We start from the raw sequence: 24,035 nt of genomic DNA, 5'->3' as shown, positions 1-24,035 counted from the left end.
GGACCAAGTCATTGCTTTGCAAGTCACAAGTAAGTCTCAAGTCTTTGCCCTCAAGTCTCGATTCAAGTCCCGAGTCAAAACAGGGCAAGTCCGAGTCAAGTCCAAAGTCAAGACTGGAAAGTCTCAAGTCAAGTCCCAAGTCCTGCATTTTGAGTTTCGAGTCCTTTCAAGTCGTTTAACCACAGACTAATATATTTACACAGATTGTGTATGCTTTTAATACGCTGTATTTATTTATTAAAACAAGTGCATTTGAAATTGCAGGGAAAAAGATAGTGGTGACATTGCACTTCAAAATAGCACTATTAACCAGTCATTTTAAACATGTAACTCATTCCTTTACAGAATAAACACATTTGAAAAAACAAGTGCAACTGTACTTATTTGCACCAAAGTGTTAACATTGTATTTCCATGGCATATTGCATTGTAACTAGTTCCACAGCAGTTTCTATCCTGTTCTTACCTTATCTCATTGATCTCATCTCATACTGTATGTGTGTTGATGTGTGCGTACACATTAAAAACATAACAAATATATGAACATAACAATGAACAGAGTTGTACTTTTAGATGTCAGGACCCTATGCAATATGTACACATATTCTTAATATAGTATACATTTTTGTAGGTGGCTAAAATACGCGATGCTGCTGACCGCCATCTAACGTTACGTTACTGTGTGTGATACATTGACTAACGTAATGTTACTGTGTGTGATACATTGACTAACGTAATGTTACTGTGTGTGATACATTGACTAACGTAATGTTACTGTGTGTGATACATTGACTAACGTAATGTTACTGTGTGTGATACATTGACTAATGTTACGTTACTGTGTTGGTACCTCATGCAACCCTGCTTAAAAAAAAAATCACTTGACAAAAAGTATGAATAAGGTAGCAAACTGCAGTGGACGCAACAGATTGCCGTGTTTGCAATGACGTTATAACCATTGACATCTTATAAGTAGACGCAGCATTGGTTGCTGTGACGTGAGCAATTTGGCCGCCATCTTGAAGTGCTGATAGGGAGCCGGCGAGCAGCCTAAACTGACAGTTGAAAGGTAGAAAACAAGTTCAGCGTTTTCCTGCTCAAATGAGCGGACTGTTGAAAATAGGAATCGGGGGATTACTTCTCACAAGTAAGATTCAACATTAACGTACTATTGGTTGTATTTTATGAAAATAATATTACCACAGAGTTGAGAAGGAGCAAAGATCTTCAATATTTGTATGTGAAAATCACAAATAAATCTTCTGGGGGAGGATGACGCCCCTACAGGGGTTTGGTTTACAAACTTTCAGCCCCACCTAAAACAAAATTCACCAGCCGCCACTGATTATGATGCATTCTTATTTTAGGCAAAGTATAAGACAATACTTTCTTAACAGTATAATTGTAAACAGGAATAAGTCTTCTAGTAACAATATTCAAACACTAACATTGTTGGGTAAGACAGAATTTGGTTTTGTTCTGAATCCAGTGAAACAGATTGGTGGTTTTAGCTGATATAAAGACTTTCAGGTGTTTATATATGTTTAAGTATTTGGCAGACGCTTTTATCCAAAGCGACTTACATAAAATAATACATATAAAACAATCACTGCAAACATTATCATTTAAGGGAAGAATGTAATAGAAAATATCAATACAAAGTGTCAAGACAGAATAAACTCTCTGCTGCTGCAGCAACAGAGATACAGTCTATAGGTCCTTAAGATATATAGATATCTAATGTATTCATACATTGTTTATGTAGGGTACACGCATATGTATATATAACCTAATCATATTGTTTTTTCAACTTAAAAATAGTTTACCGTTTTTTTCCCCTTCTCTGGGATTATATTCCCAGTTTTGATCTCGGACGTCTGGTCACTTATAGCATATAAGAATATTATATTACTGTTAAGCAAACTATGAATAATAAAACATGTGTCTGTTATCATAGCTACACGTATGACAAAAAAAGGGGGTGAAAATCAGTGGTATTCAGTGTGGTAAAATGAATTAAATGCGCTGACAGTTCATTGCTCCTGCCAAATGAATTGCACTGAGTGGAGCGGATCACCACTCCAAGATGGCGGCCCCGCGCTTCGTCTGCGCCAGTAGGCAGTAGCGCTCCATGCTGCGTCTACTTATAAGATGTCTATGGTTGTAACGTTAGCAGTGAGTTTGCAGCCTCACTGATTTAACTACACAGCAAATAAAAGTCACGTTACTTAGCCAATAAACGTTATCTTACATTCAAAACTTACCCTTCTTTGTGCAACTTCAAATGTCTTCATTGGTTCTCCTGCAATTTGATTGGATGAATGCTGCGTGATGAAAATAACGTAGATCTAATTTGATTGGCTGTTGTACTGACTGCACACCAGCTGACAGGAACAACACGCTGATAGACAGACGAAGAAAATGAAAAATACGGAGCGCTCCCAAATAACTTTTTAAGCTTTGGATTTTGGGGAAAGTGGCAAGTCATGTCAAGTCAAAAGGCTCAAGTCCAAGTGAAGTCACAAGTCATTGATGTTAAAGTCTAAGTCGAGTTGCAAGTCTCTTCACATTTTGTCAAGTCGAGTCTAAAGTCATCAAATTCATGACTCGAGTCTGACTCGAGTCCAAGTCATGTGACTCGAGTCCACACCTCTGCGTAAGAGGGTGGGATATACTGTGTCAAATACTTTGGAATGTTGGCGGCCTCCAGGCATCTGTGTAAATGTTGCAAACAGCCCCTTTAACTATCAAAAATCAAAATGCACACCATTGTCCTCTGAGTGTAACCAAAGCTGAAGAGGACCACGGCTATATCTGCCATGTTTGGACATCCTGGACTGTGATCATTGAACTATGTGACTATGTAACAGCAAATACATATGTAATGTAGTGCCTATTAATTGGATCGATTGATTTTTTTGACAGTTAATATCTTCTGACGCAACACGGCTTCACAAACATTTGTACTAAACAGAACTCTTAACGCCGTAATTAACATCAGGGTGGTTTTAGTAACAAGCAAAAAAAGTTTAATCTACAGATTATTATTCACATCAACCGGGAAGAAGAAGCTGTTCTAGCGTGCATACACACTACATCACCATAACAAGCACTGCCTGCTGGATTGACACGGCCTTTTCAAATTTAAAGTATGATCTTTTTCATTTGTACAGTCCAGGTACAGAACGAGACTCTGTCCCAGGTGAAGGAGTTTAAGCATCTTGGGGTCTTGTTCACAAGTGAGGGAAAAATGGAGAAGGAAATCAGCCGGAGAATCGGAGCAGCTGGGGCAGTATTGCAGTCTCTCTGCCGCACTGTTGTCACGAAATGAGAGCTGAGCCAGAGGGCAAAGCTCTCGGTCTGCCAAGCTATCTACATTCCTACTCTCACCTATTGTCATGAAGTGTGAGTCATGACTGAAAGAATAAGATCGCGGATACAAGCGGCCGAAATGAGTTTCCTCAGAAGGGTGGCTGGCATCTCCCTTAGACATTGGGTGAGAAGTTCAGTCACCCGAGAGAGACTCGAAGTAGAGACGCTGCTCCTTCGCTTGGAAATGAGCCAGCTTAGGTGGTTCGGGCATCTCGTGCAGATGCCTCACGAGCGTCTCCCTAGGGACGTCCTCATTGCACATCCCACTGGGAGGAGACCCCGGGGCAGGCCAAGGACCAGATGGGGGAATTACATGTCTTCTCTGGCCTGGGAACGCTTTGGGGTCCCCCAGGAGGAAGTTGCTAAAGTTGCTCTGGAGAGGGAAGTCTGGGGGTCTCTGCTGGAGCTGTTGTCCCCGCGATCCCAATCCGGATAAGCGGTTGAAGATGGATGGATCTTTTTCATGGATTTCAATGACATTCACAAGTGTTAGTAAAACTCTTAGGTCCACAATTTTCACGCAACTGAAAAAAAAAGTCATGATAGCAAACTCCACCTCATTAGTAATGAGCCCACCTTTATTCCAGACTTAATCAATTTTCTCTGATTTACGCAAGATGGGCGTGTCCACAGGCTGGGCGGGAGAATACGAATAATAGGAACATTGTGACTTCAAGCGCATAAAAACACACTTAGGGGCAAACAGGAGAATATACTGTAGCCCTAACTGAACCCATGGAAAGTTGAATTACACCCACGCACAACTCCACCAGGCAGCATTGGTCCAATCAATACAACAATAGCAGTGAAACAAGAATGAACAACATTTAAATGCAGATTCCCTCATCTTTTTTATGATTATTTTCCATTTGAAAATTGATCTTCAGTTTGCCCCATTGTAAATCAAAATAATTTAGCAAAAAGTGCATCCTTAATGATGAAATAAACAACTCAACTAATTAGTTACTGATCCTCCATTGATCTTGTTTGTAAAAAAATGAAAATTCAAAAGGTCAACTACGAAAATAGAGAAACCTTGTATTAATATTTCTTCTGCTACAGTAGCACGAATCAACAACTTTGATATGCTGATCCTCTCTAACGTCTCTTTTTAGCTACATCAGTGATGTTGTGGAATGGGAAAATATCGACCCCTGGATGGCCCGTTATTGACAAGCGGGTGGATTTCAGGAAGTGACCTTGACTGGCTAAAAGGAGCACCTGACCAACGGCTGGCTCCATTTCCCACAGTCAAGCGTATCTGTGGTGACACCCGTCCCCCTGGAAGCACACTAAAAGACTTGGTAAACATATCTCAGGGGATGCTTCATTTCTTGATACTGCTGCATACATATTTGGGGAGTTGGAGTGGCGTTGATTGTAATTGAAGCAGATAGATGGAATTCATCCGTTACAGACAAGGGACCCTATAAAGACTGGGCACTTTTTTCTCCCAGAAAAAGAATCTGGTCTATGCTTTTCAGTACATAGACGGAAGCACTTATTTATATATTGGAGAAACTAACAGGTGAGCATGCCCATGTCACAGTATACTGATGGGCAAACTCTTCAGGTCAAGACTCGGCTGTCTCCTGGAACCCCAAAGAGAAATAGCACTCTCTTGTGGACAACTATGTAGAGAAGGTTAGAAAGAGAGTGTGGGAGAAGGGAAACCATATCTGAACAGAGGGGTAATATCTCCCAAACCTGTCATTTCAACTCCTCCTAAGCAATTGAATAATTTAGCATCTAACAAATAACATGCAAGTCGTGGGTACTTTTGGTTTCAGGTACGCTCTTGACCATTGATACAACTGAATGGAATACCAACATAGGGAGATCCTAATGACTGTTGTTGTACTGGCAGAGGTCTCTCTTTTTTGTGTCTTAAAAACTATCGTTTTGCAAAACAACAAAGCAAAACGATCATTTTAGAGGATGAATACCATCCTCTCAGACTAAAGCTGTTCTAACTAATAGGGATGTTTTATGTTTTATGCTGCTGATTCCGGTACTGCTCTTCTGTCAGTGAAATTGGCCAATATCGATACCGGTCACATGTATTACTCCAAATGTTTCAATTTATTCATGGCGGGTGCCGATATCAACACAATATTTATACTCGTCCCATATTCCCTTTTATTACATACAATTAGCTATGAGCACATGGACACATTTAATCGGATTAAAAGCCGACTCGGAATAAAAATGCTTCATGTAAGCATGCCACGGTGGACTGCACCCCCCGAGTCGGGAGTGAAGCTCTGCCTCAAGTGGAAGAGATGTAGTTTCTCAGGGTCTCGTTCACGAGTGAGGGAAGAATGGAGCACGATATTGACAGACGAATTGGTGCAGGGTCGGAAGTGATGCAGTCACTCTACCGGTCTGTTGTGGTGAATAACCGGTCAGTCTACGTTCCTACTCTCACCTATGGTCACAAGCTTTGGGTAATGATCAAAGGTCATGAGTACAAGCGGCAGAAATTAGTTTTCTCCGCAAGATGTCTGGGATCACCCTCAGAGACAGGGTGAGAAGCTCCGTCATCCGGGAAAGACTCAGAGTAGAGTTGCTTCTCAACAGAGTGGATCCAATGTTAGACACTAATGTCTCAATTTACAAATACAACTATTTTTCAATTTTGTTTAGAAGTCAGTTTTTTTGTTTTTTTGAAACATCTATTGAAATTAATGTCTTGCGCCTGCTGCGATGAAGGAAAATGTTCACAAATATTTTGTCTTCAGTGGTGACATACAATGTTCTTTCATATTCAAGTACCGGTATACTGTAATGCATGACATAAAATGTACAATAAACACATGTCAACATCATGTACATGTAGGACAGGGGTAGCCAGCTTTATCAACTAGCGCAAACTAAAAAACTCATAGATATGGGCGGCCATTTTAATATTTTTTGTAAACAGCGGCTAAAACCGATTAAATGTTCTAATAAGTTAAGTATATATTTAAAGAAATACAACTACCTGGTTGTCACCTTTGCGTTGTGTAACCTCAACAGTTCAACGCTAGCTTTTTAAATGTTTTTATTTACAATCTGTGTTTTTTAAAACGAGCTGCGAACTGCAAATGGTCTCGGGTCGGAACATTGGACAACCCATTCATCCATTTTCTACCGCTTGTCCTTTTCGCTGGAGCCTATCTCAGCTGCATTCGGGCGGAAGGCGGGGTACACCCTGGACAAGTCGCCACGTCATTGCAGGGCCAAGACAGATAGACAGACAACATTCACACTCACATTCACACACCAGGGCCAATTTGCCAATCAGCCTATCCCCAGGTGCATGTCTTTGGAGGAGGGAGAAAGCCGGAGTACCTGGAGGGAACATGCAAACTTTACACAGAAAGACCCAGAGCCTGGGGATCGAACCTAGGACCTTCGTATTGTGAGGCACATGCACAAACTCCGTGCTGCCTCATTGGACAACCCGAATCTATGAATCTTTCAATACAATACAGAGAACCCAACAAGTGTTTGAACGTAGATTAGATCAAAAGCAAGAATATTGTACTAGCAAAAAAAATACATTCAAACGTTAATTAACAGCACATCATGTTTAGAATATAACTATTGGTTCTCTCATCAAATAGTCTAATAATAATTTGTAACTAAAAGCAGTATTTTGCACAGGTCACCTATTACCGCACACTGTCACCATGCGGCCATACAGCGAACTACTCCAAACTGCAGTCATATCTGTAACCGCGCCTTCTTTTGGAGCTGATTGGACAATACCGGGCGCTAAATAGCCAATCATTAGGCTCTGCCTCCTGTTAACAGGGCTTCCATTCTCAGTGGCCTTTGTGCAGTTGATATTTATAGAAACGCTAGGATGAAGAGGGCACAAGAAGAGCAGGAACAAAAGAAATAAAAAGTGTGAGGAAAGAGAATGACACTTACCTCCATCTTGTTGTTCCAGTTTTTTTCGTCAGTGAAGAATGACACCCAACTATGCACCTAACTACTGTACATTAAGTGTACTTCCTGCACATGCACCCTTGTACTGATGAAAGGAATGAAGTGGCTCAATGTTTTCAAAACTAATTATACACAGGAAACTAGATACCGTATGCAGTTTATTACATCCAATACAGGAAGTGCATGAAAAAATATATAATGCCTAGTTTTTAGAGGCGATAATAATTTCAGTTATTTAGCATTATTTATACAATATATACAGCCTAAAACAGACATTAGACCAGAGGTGTCAAACGTAAGGCCCGCGGGCCGGATCAGACCCGCAAACAGGTTTTATCCGGCCCGCGGGATGAGTTTGCTGAGTATAAAAATGAGCCAAAATTTTGAATGAAAGCAACTGCTGTGCTAAATGTGTCCACTAAATGTCACAGTAGCAAATCTTTGTATCTTTGTAGATTATGCTACATGTGTAAAAAAAATAAAAAAAATAAACCATATGATGTTAGTACACCAGTCAAGGAAAATGAGCAAACTACATAAAAAAACATCCTGTAATTTGACGTTAATATTATTTTTTTATCTTGATAGATTGAAAATTAACATCAATGAGTTGACTGATGAACATTATCACATAATTTATTCAGGAAGTATATATAACGACAAATAAAGATAGGATACTGTTAACTGCAACATGTAAGTGTAAAAAAAAAACAACAACATTATGATTTGTACATTTTCAGAATGTGCTTGTCCTATTTTTAGGCAAAGAAAACAATCTGAAGTTGTCTTTATTTTTAAGTTATCGTGATTTTTCTCCATGTGGCCCCCGATCTAAAGTGAGTTTGACGCCCCTGCATTAGACCAACATCATATCTAAAATACTACTGAATAAAAGTTAAAAAAGGCAACCAAATTAAAAGAAATTATACTCTCAGTAGGCCTATGACGATGAGTAACTGCACACCCGAGGCCAGTGATTCTCAAACTGTGGTAAGCGTACCACAAGTGGTAAGCGGGCGCCATCTAGTGGTACGCCAAGGAAGTCTGCAAATATGTACTATATAAGGAGTATCATTGTTGATGATGTTTGCGCATTGTGTATAATGTTACAGTGGCCGAAAATAATACTCTGGCTTCTTCTTAATGAATACTCAGGCCTACTACACTACTGTATAATAATGTTGGTCATTAAGGTGGTACTTGGAGAGCCAAGTGTTTTTTATTCTTAGGTGGTACTTGGTGAAAAAAGTTAGAGAAAAAAGCTAGAATAACAGGCAGGTTGTTAAATTACATCCAACTTGTGTTGATTCTTCGTTAAATTGTGCACATTGAAAAATAGTGGACAACATGTATTTTGAATGTTCTTACACTGGTACCTTCCTAAAATTGTGAATTCTATGGGAATAGTGTTGAGGATTCCCTGTAAGTGATGCTGTAGGGCGGTTTTAGAGAGGTGTAGCAGGTGCATGCACTGTATTACTTATATGACAAGACATAAAACAGTTTGTTCTTCTTTTGGAGGCCTGCCTGCCTGTATGTGTGCTCATTTATGATCATTTAGCTATACGTTACTGTACAGTAAGTGCCTGCCACCTGCACCGCTGCACAGCGAGAGGTCAGTGCACATGAATGCCTTCCGAATGAAAAATATGGACATTACTGACATTTCACTGCATGGGTCTGCTTTAAATCATGATGAATACCACAGGAGGCTCACTGTCGACACCTGTTGGGTACACTCAGTATAGTTTTACCGTTGTTTAGTTTTTAACTGTTAACACATCCATAAATAACCATGTGAATACTATTTCTATAAACATATGCTCATATTCCCAACTTTGTCATTAAAATTCATTTTTTTATTGTCATATTCAATACTGCAACTAATTCTGCAAACTGATTTTGATTGTTTCTATAACAGCGACAATAAATTTATATTCTATTCTAGCATGAGCTTACTTACCAATGCACCCTTGTACGGTTACATCTCTGCCAATAGTTCTCAAATATGTGTCACCAAGTACCACATCAGAAAACCCTTTGCTTTCCAAGTACCACCATAATGACCAACATTAAAATATAGTAGCTTAGTAGGCCTTAAGGTTTATTAAAAACAAGGCAGAGGTATAATTTAACACATATATTTTAATATAATATTACACATAGTTTGAACAGTAACACTGTGTTTGAATATAGGAAAATAAAACACATATTTTATTCAAAAGACTATTTGGCGTATCAATAGATGAAGCCCACGTGCCACAGGTTGAGAGTCACTGATCTATGCCATTCCCAGCCACTACAGGGCCTTTTTGCATGGTCCCCCCTCATGTGCTCATGTGCAGTGTTATTATAATCCATCAAGCACATATAATTTGATATTACAGTTAAATATATTGTTATTTCTTTACACGCACGTCATTTCACATATCTTAAAAGGTATTTCTTGATTAAGGGGAGTAGTTTTCCGATTTGACAATGCTTTTTTTGTGAACTTTCGTATCTGCCTCGAGGAGCCTTTTGGCCATGGCCATGTTTGCACCGGAGACCAGCTGCTGGCTCTCTATCACACCGGAGTCCGCGTGGAGGTACCGGAGGATATACGGAGCGTTGAGCGTCGAGATAGACGAGCATCACGGACCTGAATGAGCATGTATCGGACACTTCTGTCTCCCTAGACCAGTGGTTCTTAAACTTTTTTCCATCAAATACCACCTCAGAAACACTTGGCTCTCCAAGTACCACCATAATTACACTTAGACTTCCTTTATTGTCATTCAAATTTGAACTTTACAGTACAGATAAGAACGAAATTTTGTTGCAATAGCTTGTTGTAGTGCAGGATAAAAGAGCAATAAGGTGCAGATATATCTGTATATAGATTTACTGTACAGATAAATATATTGCACTTTTGCATATGCATATGTTATATTGTCTTTATATTCCTGCAAATTAATCCGTTTTTGGGGAGAATTGAGGGGATTATTATGATGCGTTCAAGAGTCTTATGGCCTGAAGGAAGAAGCTGTTACAGAACCTGGAGGTTCTGCTACGGAGGCTGCGGAACCTCTTTCCAGAGTCCAACATTAAAATAAAGTAGCATAGTAGGCCCAAGTGTTAATTAAAAACAAGGAGGTTTTATTCAACAAGTACATTTAATATTTTGGCCACTGTAACATTACACATAATTTGAACCGTAACACTGTGTTTGAATATTTAATTAAGTGATACTTTGGCGTACCACTAGACACAGCCCAGTTTGAGAATCAGTAGCTCATCCCCACGGACTGGGCGAGCTGGCAGCCTCAGATGGAGTCGGCTCACTTGGTTGCTTTGTTGGGTCTGCTCCTGTCTCCCCAGCAGAAGATAGCGTGGAGCACTGCAGAGATCACCGCAGTATACCGTATGTGGGTGTTAAAATAATGTTTTTATTTGTGTCTATGCATGGTGCAATAACATGTGCCATTATTTATGTTTATTGGTAAAAACACTATTTCCACATTCACCCATTCACACACACTGATGGCGGGATCTGCCATGCAAGGCCCTCACCACAACCCATCAGGTGCAAGGTTGAAGTGTCTTGCTCAAGGACACAACGGATTTGACTAGGTTGGTAGAAGCTGGGGATCGAACCAGGAACCCTCAGGTTGCTGGCACAGCCACTCCCCCAACCGTGCCACGCCGGCATTGCTAATGTTTTGTTTTTTGTTGCGTTTTACTTTGTAGCTGTATGTAGGAATTGCGCCGCTGAAGTGGTTGCATCAGCTTTGTGCTCTTTTAATGGCTTTAATGTCATTTGATGTTTTCCTCTTCTACCTGCACTGCAACAACCATAATGTTCCCATTGTGGGATGAATAAAGTTTATTCTATCCTATTAGCATTGCGGTGATGACGCCTATAGTGCATGCACGCACTTATAACGTATTTAGTTAGAATACAATAGAATAGAATAGAAAGTACTTTATTGATCCCTGGGGTAAATTCAGCACCACAGTTCGCTCACAATAAACAACAAACACTTTGGTATTTTTTACATGTGAATAATATAAACACAGTCTATTATACAACATTATTAAAAAAGTTAAAGTACCAATGATTGTCACACACACATTGGGTGTGGTGAAATTTGTCCTCTGCATTTGACCCATCCCTTTGATCACCCCCTGGGATGTGAGGGGAGCAGTGGGCAGCAGCGGTGCCGCGCCCGGGAATCATTTTTGGTGATTTAACCCCTAATTCCAACCCTTGATGCTGAGTGCCAAGCAGGGAGGTAATGGGTCCCATTTTATAGTCTTTGGTATGACTCGGCCGGGGTTTGAACTCACAACCTATCGATCTCAGGGCGGACACTCTAACCACTAGGTTCACATGTGAATAATATAAATACAGTCTATTGTACAGCATTATTCACACGTGAATAATATAAATACAGTCGATTATACAGCATTATTGACATGTGAATAATATACAACAGTCTATTATACAGCATTATTGACATGTGAATAATATACAGTCTATTATACAGCAGTATTCACATGTGAATAATATAAATACAGTCTATCATACATTCAAGTACAGTCAAAAAGGAACATATGCATTATACAGTCTGATGGCTGTCGGTATGAAGGACTTCCTGTGTCGTTCCGCGTTAGTTAGTTAGTTACTTAGTGGCCTAGTGGTTAGAGTACTCCGCCCTGTGATCGGTTGGTCGTGAGTTCAAACCCCATTCCCCATACCATCCATCCATCCATTTTCTACCGCTTATTCCCTTCGGGGTCGCGGGGGGCGCTGGAGCCTATCTCAGCTACATTCGGGCGGAAGGCGGTGTACACCCTGGACAAGTCGCCACGTCATCACAGGGCCAACACAGATAGACAGACAACATTCACACTCACATTCACACACTAGGGCCAATTTAGTGTTGCCAATCAACCTATCCCCATACCAAAGACTATAAAATGGGACCCATTGCCTCCCTGCTTGACACTCAGCATCAAGGGTTGGAATTGGGGGTTAAATCACAAAAAGGGATTCCCGGGCGTGGCCACCACTGCTGCTCACTGCTCCCCTCACCTCCCAGGGGGTGATCAAGGGTGATGGGTCAAATGCAGAGAATAATTTCGCCACACCTAGTGTGTGTGTGTGTGTGTGTGTGTGTGTGACAATCATTGGTACTTTTACTTTTTAAAAACATGCATAATAGGCCAAAAATAGAATGTCATCATTTCGTGCTATTGAATGCATCAAAGCATCAAAGGCGTTTACGTTCCAGAGCGGCACGCACAGGAGCGGCAGAGTGGAGCTTGTGTTTACTTCCGGACATCGACGCGAGAGTGCTTGTCTGAGCAGCGGCGGCGGCAGCCTCACTGGAGCTTTCAGGCTGTAGCTGCAAGGTTTCATGACAGAGCTGACCGGCGTCGATCAGCAGCATCCACAGCCGGACCCCCGTGCGCCTCTGCCCGGCTCAAAGACCTTTCACCGTCCCTGTCTTCCAGGCTGCTGCTTCTTCATTCCCCGCGCTAGCCGAGGATCACAACAAGGACAATCACCCCCGAGTGTGTGAGCGCCGTTTGTGCGTGCGTGTGTGGAGGCAACGGACCCCAGGAGCGGGTGCGACGGGGCCCGGGAGAGAAGGCAGCCCCGGCAGCGAAGGGAGTCGACCGGGTTAAAGTAGAGGGGTCGCCTCCGACTCCTGGCGTTATCCCCCCTGCTAGCTAGCATTAGCCCAGCTAGCTCCAGGCGGCACCATGGACTGGTTAATGGGGTGAGTACACACACACACAGCCTCCTCTCATTTGACAGCTCACCTGCGCAGTCATTGTTTTCATACCGCCATGAGCTTGTCACCGCCGTTATTGACATTTCCCCCAGTCCACTGTCGGGTTGAAAGCCCACACGTTCCCCACTTTTAAGTCATTATGTTGCTGTAAGCGGCTAGCGCGTTGCTTAGCTTAGCCTAGCCCGGCGAGGCTAGCTAGCTCGATAGCTAAGCTGGCAGCGGGCTTAACCTGCACTGATAAACGGACTTAATTTTAGCAAGGACCCGCAGTCTTGTTTTTGACATATTCCAGGCGTGTTATTCTCCACCCGAGAATGGCAACACCCACATTGGATTCGGAGAGTGTCATTCTCGGTGACAGTTCTCTGTAAGGGGATGCTTATTTATAGCAATGAATAACCCAGCAAAGTGGCTAACATTAGCTGGCTCCCTGGTTGAGTTTATACCCCAGCGCAAGGTGCTCCTTACCGGGTTGCCTCTTTCTGCTGGCCCAGCTATGAATGGGAGATGTAAAACATCACAGTAATGGATGCTTGTATTGACAGTTTCAAGTAAATCATTGTAAATCCTGCAATTGGAGAGTACTTTGTGCTTCTAAAAGCTGGAGAAAGCTATTATGTTGATGTCAATCAGAAGTTAGAGGCCACCATTTAAGCACCTTCCTGTGAATAATGTCTATTAAGATGTGCCGGAAATAAGTAAGATAGAATGTGGTAGGCACTGTCTGGGCTGTATTTGCTACAGTAGTGTTTTTCAACCTTTTTTGAGCCAAGGCACATTTTTTTAGGCACACCACTATGGAAGTAGAATTGTCTCACATCAACTTATATATGTCAATATGATATTAATACATATGCATGTATTAATAAATATACAAATACAAATGTACTATACAAATAAATAAATCATTTGTATAAGTGTACAGCTCCACTAATGGACATTGGAGTGCTACTTTCAAAGGCAAAATTAAAGTATTGCTGGAAACATAATTTTATATGGGACTTTATTTTGTTATATGTATAGTACATGTTCCAATAAGAAAAAAGCATAAAGCACCACCAGAATTAGATAATACAAGTCAGAGTGATGAAGCTTAGTGTTACGCTCATGACTTGGTGTAACTAAACATTACCCTATAAGATGAAGGCAATTGCATTTTATTGATATGTGAAATGTATTCAATGTTTATAAATGAATATTTAAATATATAAATGTAAAAAAGGGAATAAATATTCAAAAGAAGATCATTAAATGAAATCTAGTTTGGTTACGCCATCATGAGCGCAACACAAGGTTGTAAAAGTTTCAACTACAATTCTAAATAAGATGTCAAAAGCAAACTGAAATCAAATACACACAGCTTAAAGATTGATCAATACCTATTTAAATTTAGTAATACATAAATATGATGATTTATCAAAATATAAAAGAAATATACCTGAACAGAACGCTCATGATGGTTACACCAAAAAGTAACGCTATGAATTGCGTTTTTCCAAGTTTTTGGGGCATTTTTATGCTATTTCCAAGCATCTCCTTTTTATTATCGTTGATTTTAAATGGTCAAACTAATGCATATTATATATGCATGCCCTAGTAAACAAAAAAAAAGTCATATTTATTTTGATTGTTACATTTTGAAGAACATTTGTGCAGGTGGGCGCGAATGTACCCATTACCAGAGCTGTACACATAAATAAACGCGTATTTGTAAATATATTTTTGAGATTTGAAAATATATACAAATAAAATGCATAAATATAAAAATGTGACATACAAATAAATCAATAATTTGTATAAATGAACGTGTATTTGTAAATATATGTTTTAGATTTGAATATACATATGCTTGATTTTGTATTTGTATTTGTATTGAATTTGCATATGTGGATCGCTTTTTTTGCGTTTGTGTCGATGAGACATTCCTACCACAAACCAGATGCACAAATAAATGTGGAGTTACACACTCCCCTGAGCAATCAGCAGAGGGCACTGCAGCCAGAGCGGTCTCGGTCATAGACATGGTCAGATACTGGCGAGCCAATCAGAGGCACACTAAGAAGGGTTATATGATGATTTGACACACATTGCACTGATAAGAGATCAGTATCTACATCAGGACAAGGTCATTAAACGGCATTGATACAATAAAATAAGCAGCTAGCACGTTCTTTCAGATTAACTGGATACATTAGCATTAGCTAATACAACGCTAACGTTAGCAAGCTCAGGCCCGTTGTGCGTTCTCTCTGTAAAGATGTGGATTGTTTTTGTGCATTTTTGCATATAATGCATATAATGCTCTGTGACCAAGACCGCTCTGGCTGCAGTGTCCAATGCTCGTTGTTCAGGGGAGTGTGTAGGTCACATTTAATTGTGCATGTGGTTTGTGGGAGGAATGTCTCATCAACACAAAAGCCAAAAAGTGATCCACATATGCAAATTCAATACAAATACAAATACAAAAGCAAGCATATTTATATTCAAATCTCAAAAATATATTTACAAATACACGTTTATTTATACAAATTCTTGTCGCAGTCCCATAACATCTACGGCTTTTGGAACTCAGTGCACACACAACAACCTATCTGGATTCGATAAGAAATTCGATAAGGAATCGGTTCGATAAGAGGATTCGATAATGGCATCGACATCGATAATTTCTTAACAAACATCATCCCTAGTTTCATGTCTTCCTTTGAGCGCTATTCCCCGCACTTGCTTTGTTTTAGCAATCAAAAACATTTAAGTTGTTGCTACATTTTTTTGTGTGGACATTGTTGATTGTCATGTACTTTGTGGACGCCGTCTCTGCTCAACACGCTGTAAGTCTTTGCTGTCGTCCAGCATTCAGTTTTTGTTTACTTTGTAGCCAGTTCAGTTTTAGTTTCGTTCTGCATAGCCCAGGGCTGCAACTAACGATTAATTTGATAATCGATTAATCTGTCGATTATTACTTCGATTAATCAATTAATAATCGGATAAAAGAGACAAACTACATTTCTATCCTTCCCAGTATTTTATTGAAAAAAAAACAGCATACTGGCACCATACTTAGTTTGATTATTGTTTCTCAGCTGTTTGTACATGTTGCAGTTTATAAATAAAGGTTTATAAAAAAAATAAAAATTGCCTCTGCGCATAGCATAGATCCAATGAATCGATGACTAAATTAATCGCCAACTATTTTTATAATCGATTTAATCGATTAGTTGTTGCAGCCCTAGCATAGCCATCCCTAAGCTTCAATGCCTTTTCTTAGGGGCACTCACCTTTTGTTTATTTTTGGTTTAAACATTAGATACCTTTTTACCTGCACGCTGCCTCCCGCTGTCGTCTGCATATTGTGATCACGACAAACCATCGTCGTCTCACACGACCTGTTGTTCCCGACATCTACAAAGCAATTAGCTACCGGCTGCCACCTACATATACAGAAGAGAATAACATGGTTACTCTGCCGAGCTCTAGACAGCACCGACACTCAACAACGACACATTATTTGCGGATTATAATTGCTGATTTTTTGCAAAAAATATTTTTAACCCAAATAGGTGAAACTACATAATCTCCCACGGCACACCAGACTGTATCTCACAGCACACAAGTGTGCTGTGGCACAGTGGTTGAAAAACACTGTGCTACAGTAACACAATATTGTAGATAACACAGTTAGTAAATGTGTTAGGTTCAAAAACCTTATGTAACAACAATCAAACAAATACTGCACACTTCTTTTGTTGCACTGTGTGGTTCTGCAAGGTAAGTGTTTTTTTCTTTCATTCTTGTTGGCTTACTGTGTGCACCACAGAGCAGGCAGGGTAGGGCAGAGCAGGGGTGGAGGACTGCTGTCTGAGCTGCTTCTTCACCATGTGACATTTTTGGCTGAGAGATAACATTCAGCATAAAAAAAACCCACACACACCACCACGATATCATCTTTTTCACACTTGTGGCATTCGTATTCATACTCCTCAGCAGTTTAGGCTTACGTAAAGTCTGAAGTAAAGTTTGCTTTGTATTGGTATTCTAACTTTTGCAGTAGATACTTTTTTATTGACAGGACTGCAGTCTATTTGTGGTTTGCTGTGGCAGGGGTCTAAATGACATAAATGAAAAAACATTTGTGTATTCAAAGACAAATGTTTAGTATTTATTGATATCAACGTATCCGCTTGTTGTCATTACAGTCTGCCTTTTTGCCGTTTTTGTATTTTATTTCTACAACAAGTCCATAAAAAAGAGCTGAAGTCTGTGAATGGCCCCGCATCTGTTTTACGTATTTCACCAGGAAGGCAAAGTGTTGTCAAAAACGGAAAAGAGTGTTCTTAGCACTATCACTAGTCATGACTCCCGATTAGGGCGGTGCCAAAAAAACGACATCAATATATATCGTGATAGACATGTAATCGATAGCAATAAAAAATGCGTCCGAGAAAACGTTCTGTGTGTGTGTGTGTGTGTGTGTGTGTGTGTGTGTGTGTGTGTGTGTGTGTGTGTGTGTGTGTGTGTGTGTGTGTGTGTGTGTGTGTGTGTGTGTGTGTGTGTGTGTGTGTGTGTGTGTGGATAACATCGGCCTGCCGATAAAGGTCTCAAGGTTAGCAAGTATGCTCTAGTATACTTTGGACTGAAGCTGTGTGCCTTCATTGTTTTTGTTGCTGTTGTTTTGAGGCATGTTTAAAAAAATAATGCACTTTGTGAAAGTCAAAGTATAGTATTTCCCATAGTTGTAGTGGGTATCAGGATTATCTCAGGGAGAGCATGTCCCAAATTCCAAGCTGCTGTTTTGAGGCATGTAAAAAAAAAAAATTCACTTTGTGACTTCATGCAATTATGGTGGAAAGAAAGCTAGCAAGGCAGATGAGGATAATTCAAAACGTTTATGATGGAGTAGTTGATCATGTATAAGCATTGGAGACATTAGCAGCTACTGGGAAGGGGTGGAGTAGTTTACGGAAAGGATACCGCTCCATTGGGGAATCAAATGGACTTCAGGAGCTCGTAACAACGCATCTCTGGGCCATGCTTTAAAACACTGACAGTATTTTGATTAAAAGAGTAAACGTTTTAAAATGTGTTTCAACATGGAAGTAAAAAAAAAAAAAAGCAAAAAAAAAAGCCAATTAATTCAATTGTAAAGCGTGCAAAGAGGAAAGGAAATGGTTATGTTGGAGCTCAGAGCGTGTGACAAATCTGCAGGCGACTCTAAGGTATTTCTGTGCTCAGATAATCTTTGTTGTTATTTTATCCACGTGCCATAATTTGTTTGTGAGCCAGACACAGCCCAGACAGCGAGTGGCTGCATTATTTCCATGCTGAATGACCTCATTTGTCCAATTTCAGACTGAGACAGGACGTTGAATCACAGGGGACATGTTCTATGCCTGAATGTCTCTTTTCCTGCTTGGTGAAATGGGCACTGGGTAGGCTTTGACAGATGTTTAATCCTCTTGATTTTGAGTGATTGCTTGGTAATGCTGAACTAAAAGGGAGAGAATGGAAACAGAAGCTAAGGCCCTGTTCACACTGCAGGTCAATTTCGATTTTTTGCTCATATGCCATCTGTTCCGAAATTTTTCACGTCATTGTTAACAGTGCAATTCCGAATTTTTCAAATCTGACCTAGGCCTCTTTCCTATTTGGATATAAGTCAGATATGTATTCGATGGGACTGCAGTCTGAGCGATCGAGTGGCATTCATTGGACCAATACTTCATCAAAAAGCGATAAGCGTTATAATTCTTAGCCAATATAGACGGTTGCAAAATAAATAGTTGACAAATGAGCAGAAAACAGGCAGAAATAATGTTTGAGGAACTCATGTCAATGTTTCACCACTCCTGTTTCCGATTGCTCGCCCACAAACTCTTCAGATCAGACGTCAAAAACACCACAAACTGCAAGAGCCAGAATGCTTGCCCTCTCCCTTCTTAATTCTCTATGTGAAGTAATTCATTTCAGAAAATGTTGACTTTGATTGTACAAAATCCTTGAAATTGCCACAAATGCGCCAGTACTGAGACCTACTAGAATTGGAGCCATGTGGTCCATATGGGCAGCAACGGTACTCAGTTGTAACACTTTTCCACCCCTTGTGGCAGTAATGACTATCTCAAACAGAAGAAGTCTGGAGCTAAAGGCAGAGAGAGGTTTCTTAAGTGCAAAAATTATGACTTAAGTGGTGACGCTGTATTTTCATTTGCACTCTAATTTTATTGACAGTTTAGTTAAGTAATACATTTATTATTAATTTAGCAAACATTTTTTAGCACAACATAATTGTATGTAAATGTATTTTTTGTCAGTTATTTGAGTCTCTTCTTATGCAGTATATTTGGTTAGTACTTATTTTTGTAATCAGCCTGGCCTAACCCTAAGGTTTATGTAATAAACAAGTAATCTTTCTGATTAACACATGGTTTCATATAACAGGACAAGGTTGTAAAGTGTAAGTGGATTTTATATATATATATATATATATATATATATATATATAAGTGTGTGTGTGTGTGTGTGTATATATATATAATATGTGTGTATATATATGTCTATATATATATGTGTATATACATATATATACACATATATATGTATTAGGGGTGTAACGATACACAAAAATTTCGGTTCGGTACGTACCTCGGTTTAGAGGTCACAATTCGGTTCATTTTCGGTACAGTAAGAAAACAACAAAATATAAATTTTTGGGTTATTTATTTACCAAATTTGTAAACAATGGCATAGCATATATATACACACAAGGTCCATTGCCAGGGTTAATATGGTCAACATATATAAAATAAAAGGCTCAGAATGGTTTCTTAACAAAACCTTTCTACATATAAAGTGCTTTTTTTGATTGATTGATTGATTGAGACTTTTATTAGAAGATTGCACAGTACAGTACATATTTCGTACAATTGACCACTAAATGGTAACACCCCAATAAATGTTTAAACTTGTTTAAGTCGGGGTCCACGTTAATCAACATTAAACTGCCTCTAGTTGTTGCTCAGATTAAATAAAATGACAAAACTTTTCTTCTACATATAAAAAGTGCAACATTAAACAGTTTCAAGTCAACTCAGCCTCAGATTAATTCCCCCCCAACACCCCTACCTGGCTAACTTGGCAGTAAGAGGATATATGGGTCCATTGTTCATCCACCATAGAAGAGGGTCAAAATCTAGTTTTTAATGCAATATGGACTTATATCTGCTGCTATAAAAACATTTGTTATTGCTTTAGCCGTGCCTGACTCGCCGAGGAGAGGCTGCTTGAATGCGGTGGTGACGCTTCAAATGGGTTAGCATGTGTTATGAGAGTAGCGTATGTGTGTGTGTGGCCCTTTAATATGTTACAGCATGTGAGGTTAGTGTGTGAGCGAGCTAGGTGAGGGAGCGGTAGCGTGAGTGCGAGGAGTGGCTAATGTTTTGTTGGATTGGCTGTGTGCAAGACCTCAATAAAGCCACGATTTGCAACTAATAGCCGGACTCGTCATTTACCCTGAAGTCCGGAGCTGTGGAGACCCACTGCCTGGTAGAGTGAAGGGTGAAACCTCCGTCCTCCATTGTTGTATCACATAGCTAAAGTGTTCCCAAACGGGAGATCTTAACGAGGCAGGAGGGTCTTTCAGTTCTGGCTTTTACATGTTGTCCTAGCCCGGTCGCTGCTAGCATGTGTACTCGTTCGGTACACCTTCAAACCGAACCGAAACCCCCGTACCGAAACGGTTCAATACAAATACACGTACCGTTACACCCCTAATATGTTTTTATAAACACACACACACACACACACACACACACACACACACACACACACACACACACACACACACACACACACACACACACACCTCGCGACCCCAAAAGGGACAAGCAGTAGAAAATAGATGGATGGATATAATTTGTGTGTATATATATATGTATATATCTATTTTAGGGATGTTAAGGTAAACGGTATAATGATAAACCGCGGTAAAATTCCCGACGGTTAGTAATACCGTCTAAATTTTGAATTACTGAAAAAACTTCATTTGTTAATGCATTTTAGGCAACATTACTTACTTCCTGAAAACGGAGTCAGCAGCGCTGGCGATGCGCACTAGGGTCGTTTGGCTTGAAAATCATGGCGGACAATCTACACCGGACATTTCCCTTTGGAGAAAACGGAGCCAACTGCTTGGTTTTACTTCATTTTCCCTCGCTTCTCGGCATGCGTTTATGAGCGCACTGCAACAAAAAAATTTATGTGTTTTACTTCAGACTTTATTTTTTCCTTTTTCCAAAATGTTGTGAAAAAACTACAGATCTACCTTGCCGGATGTGTGCGCTGTAAATAGTGTTTCATTTTTGGTAAAGGAATTAATTTACTGGTAGAGGCTGTTGCTGTTTTTCACAGTAATGTGTAAATTAATGACCAAGGGAAAACTAAATTAAAATATAGATATATTTTGAAGAGAGAAATCAGTTTTTACAAGAGCTACCTTTTGAGACTGTATTTTCTTTACCCGAGGAACAATCTGTCATCTTGGATTTCCACTGGATGCGTAACGGCTAAGGAACAGCACCGCGATAGCGGTGCACTCTTTCCAATTCCATTCTAGTCAATGTGTCAGTTTCCATTGCCAGCGGAACCTATTTGCACAGCGCCGACATGCCAGTGCCATATTGCATCTCTGCACTAAATATACACCGAGCTTCTATTTTTGCCGGGCTGATCAATTCAGCTAAAACATGCTTGTGTGAGACAGGAAGTCATGCACAAACACAAAATAAATAATGTAGTTTACTTTCAAAGTACAAGCGGTAGAAAATGGATGGATGGATGGACGTCTATGTATAATGTAGTAACAAACACGTTCGTAACAATATGTAATATGTTCAATATTTACTGTATTTTGGTAATTTTAGGCATTACTGGAACTTCTTTCCTCAGCGCATTTATTTTCGTTTTCATAGCAGCGCACTTCCGACTCCCGACAACAAATGTGTCTCATCTTGGTTACAGTGAAGCCAAGTGCTACATATGTTTCATCATATTCTGGTATGGCAAAAAAAAAAAAGCATCTTCCCTGAAGCCACACGCGCCCCTCCTGGCATAGCACCAAGCCCCCCCGGGGTGGTCCGCCCCACTATTTGAGAAAGACTGACTTAAATGAATAGATGTGATCTATATAAGGTTCTGAGCTTATGAGAGAACTGGTTATCGAAAGTCATGTTTTTTTTATTCAATTATATTTTAGTTGAATTTCATTTTCACTTTCATTTTTCTTTTATTGTATGCCACTACATTTTTTTCAACCCTTATCCAGAGCACTTTTGTGTTTCTGTCCCACTACTGTTTTGTGTTTTTTTGGTCTGACTTATTTGTGGTGTACCATTTGTCTGGAGTTGTACAAAATACCGGCACTAATAAATTACCGTGGTACTAATTAATAAAAAAAAGTACTATACCGCCTTTGAAAAATATGGGTATTTTTATTTTCCTATGCTTGACTGCAGGCCGTAGTGACAATATGAGCCGAGCCACATGGGAGTCAATACACACAGAGAGCACTTACAAGCAGAAACATTGTGAAGACAGAAGATGGGAAAATTAACATATTTTAGCTTAAAAACTCTCTGCAAGCGGTGCTTTAAAACGTGTTGACTTGGGCGATATAAACAATATAAATTTGTCTGACGATAGTTTTAATACTATCGTTAGACCGTGATGAAGCATGTTGCTGCCCAGCTTATTTGATAGTAAAAAGAGAACGAAAGCTTCAATACATTAGAAAGACCTCGGTATCGAGCCGCTAACATCCCTCCAGTGTTTTAGCTACTTGTATATTACTAATCCTCTCCTCCATGACGACAAACAAACTGTATTTCTTACAAGTATAATCCCTACAGGATGAGGAATAACAACATGATTTACTACACACCATAGGAGGATATAATAGCTAACAGCAAACAGTGCTCCTGAATGTAAACAAATGGGTGGATCTATACAAATGTCGATTGTAACGATATCAAATACAAGAGCCGTATATAGTAAATACTACAATGATTACGTCAATATTTTTTATCATCACCAAATGTTTTGTCATTTTCATTGTTTATAAACTCAGGAAATATGCCCCTGGAAACAGGAGGACTTTATGACCAATGTATGACGCTGTAAGTAATTGGTGTTGGATTGACACCCAAATGTGTAGTATCACTCAAAACTTATGTAAAGTATCCAAAAACAGGAGAATAAGTGCTTATTACATTTTAAGCAGAAGTGTAGATAGAACATGTTAATACCTAAAGTAACCAGATATTAACAGTAAATAAACAAGTCGATTTTTCATTCAGCCATCCATCCATTTATCCATTTTCTGCCACTTGTCCCTCATAATTTTGACAAAATAATGGTTTTGACTAAATAATACAATAGGAAATATTCCATCATCTTACTGTCTATGTCAGCAGCCAAATTAGGAGCCTTTGTAACCTACGACCAAATAAGAATGTAAATAATGGGTTGTACTTGTATAGCGCTTTTCTACCTTCAAGGTACTCAAAGCGCTTTGACACTACTTCCACATTCACCCATTCACACACACATTCACACACTGATGGAGGGAGCTGCCATGCAAGGCGCTAACCAGCACCCATCAGGAGCAAGGGTGAAGTGTCTTGCTCAGGACACAACGGACATGACGAGGTTGGTACTAGGTGGGGATTGAACCAGGGACCCTCGGGTCGCGCACGGCCATTCTTCCACTGCGCCACGCCGTCCCCAAGAAGCTGTCCAGTAATGTTTTTTAAATGCAATAAGAAACTTATTTTTATGTATCATAAGATTTCTGTAAAAATAAAGCCAATAATGACACTTTTTTTGAAGTCCCCTTTGTTTTATTACATGTTAAGTATTAAGTGTCAGAAAGTATCGAAATACATGTTGCCACCGG

The 24,035-nt window shown here is 39.7% G+C and overlaps 1 protein-coding gene across 1 annotated transcript in view; it reads left to right on the top strand.

Moving 5' to 3' along the window:
- The first annotated feature begins 12,613 nt into the window (after window positions 1–12,613).
- The window catches only part of mob2a (MOB kinase activator 2a), a 98,478-nt gene continuing 87,056 nt past the window's right edge, over window positions 12,614–24,035 (top strand). Inside the window, exon 1 of the mRNA XM_061970035.2 lies at window positions 12,614–13,075. Within this exon, the coding sequence (XP_061826019.1) occupies window positions 13,059–13,075 (17 nt within the window). The 5' untranslated portion in view covers window positions 12,614–13,058. The remainder of the gene's footprint in view (window positions 13,076–24,035) is intronic.

Source organism: Nerophis lumbriciformis, linkage group LG10 (genome assembly GCF_033978685.3).
Source record: "Nerophis lumbriciformis linkage group LG10, RoL_Nlum_v2.1, whole genome shotgun sequence".
Lineage (NCBI taxonomy): Eukaryota > Metazoa > Chordata > Actinopteri > Syngnathiformes > Syngnathidae > Nerophis > Nerophis lumbriciformis.
The sequence above is the reverse complement of the archived record's forward strand: the minus strand, read 5'-3'. Positions and strand labels throughout refer to the sequence as shown.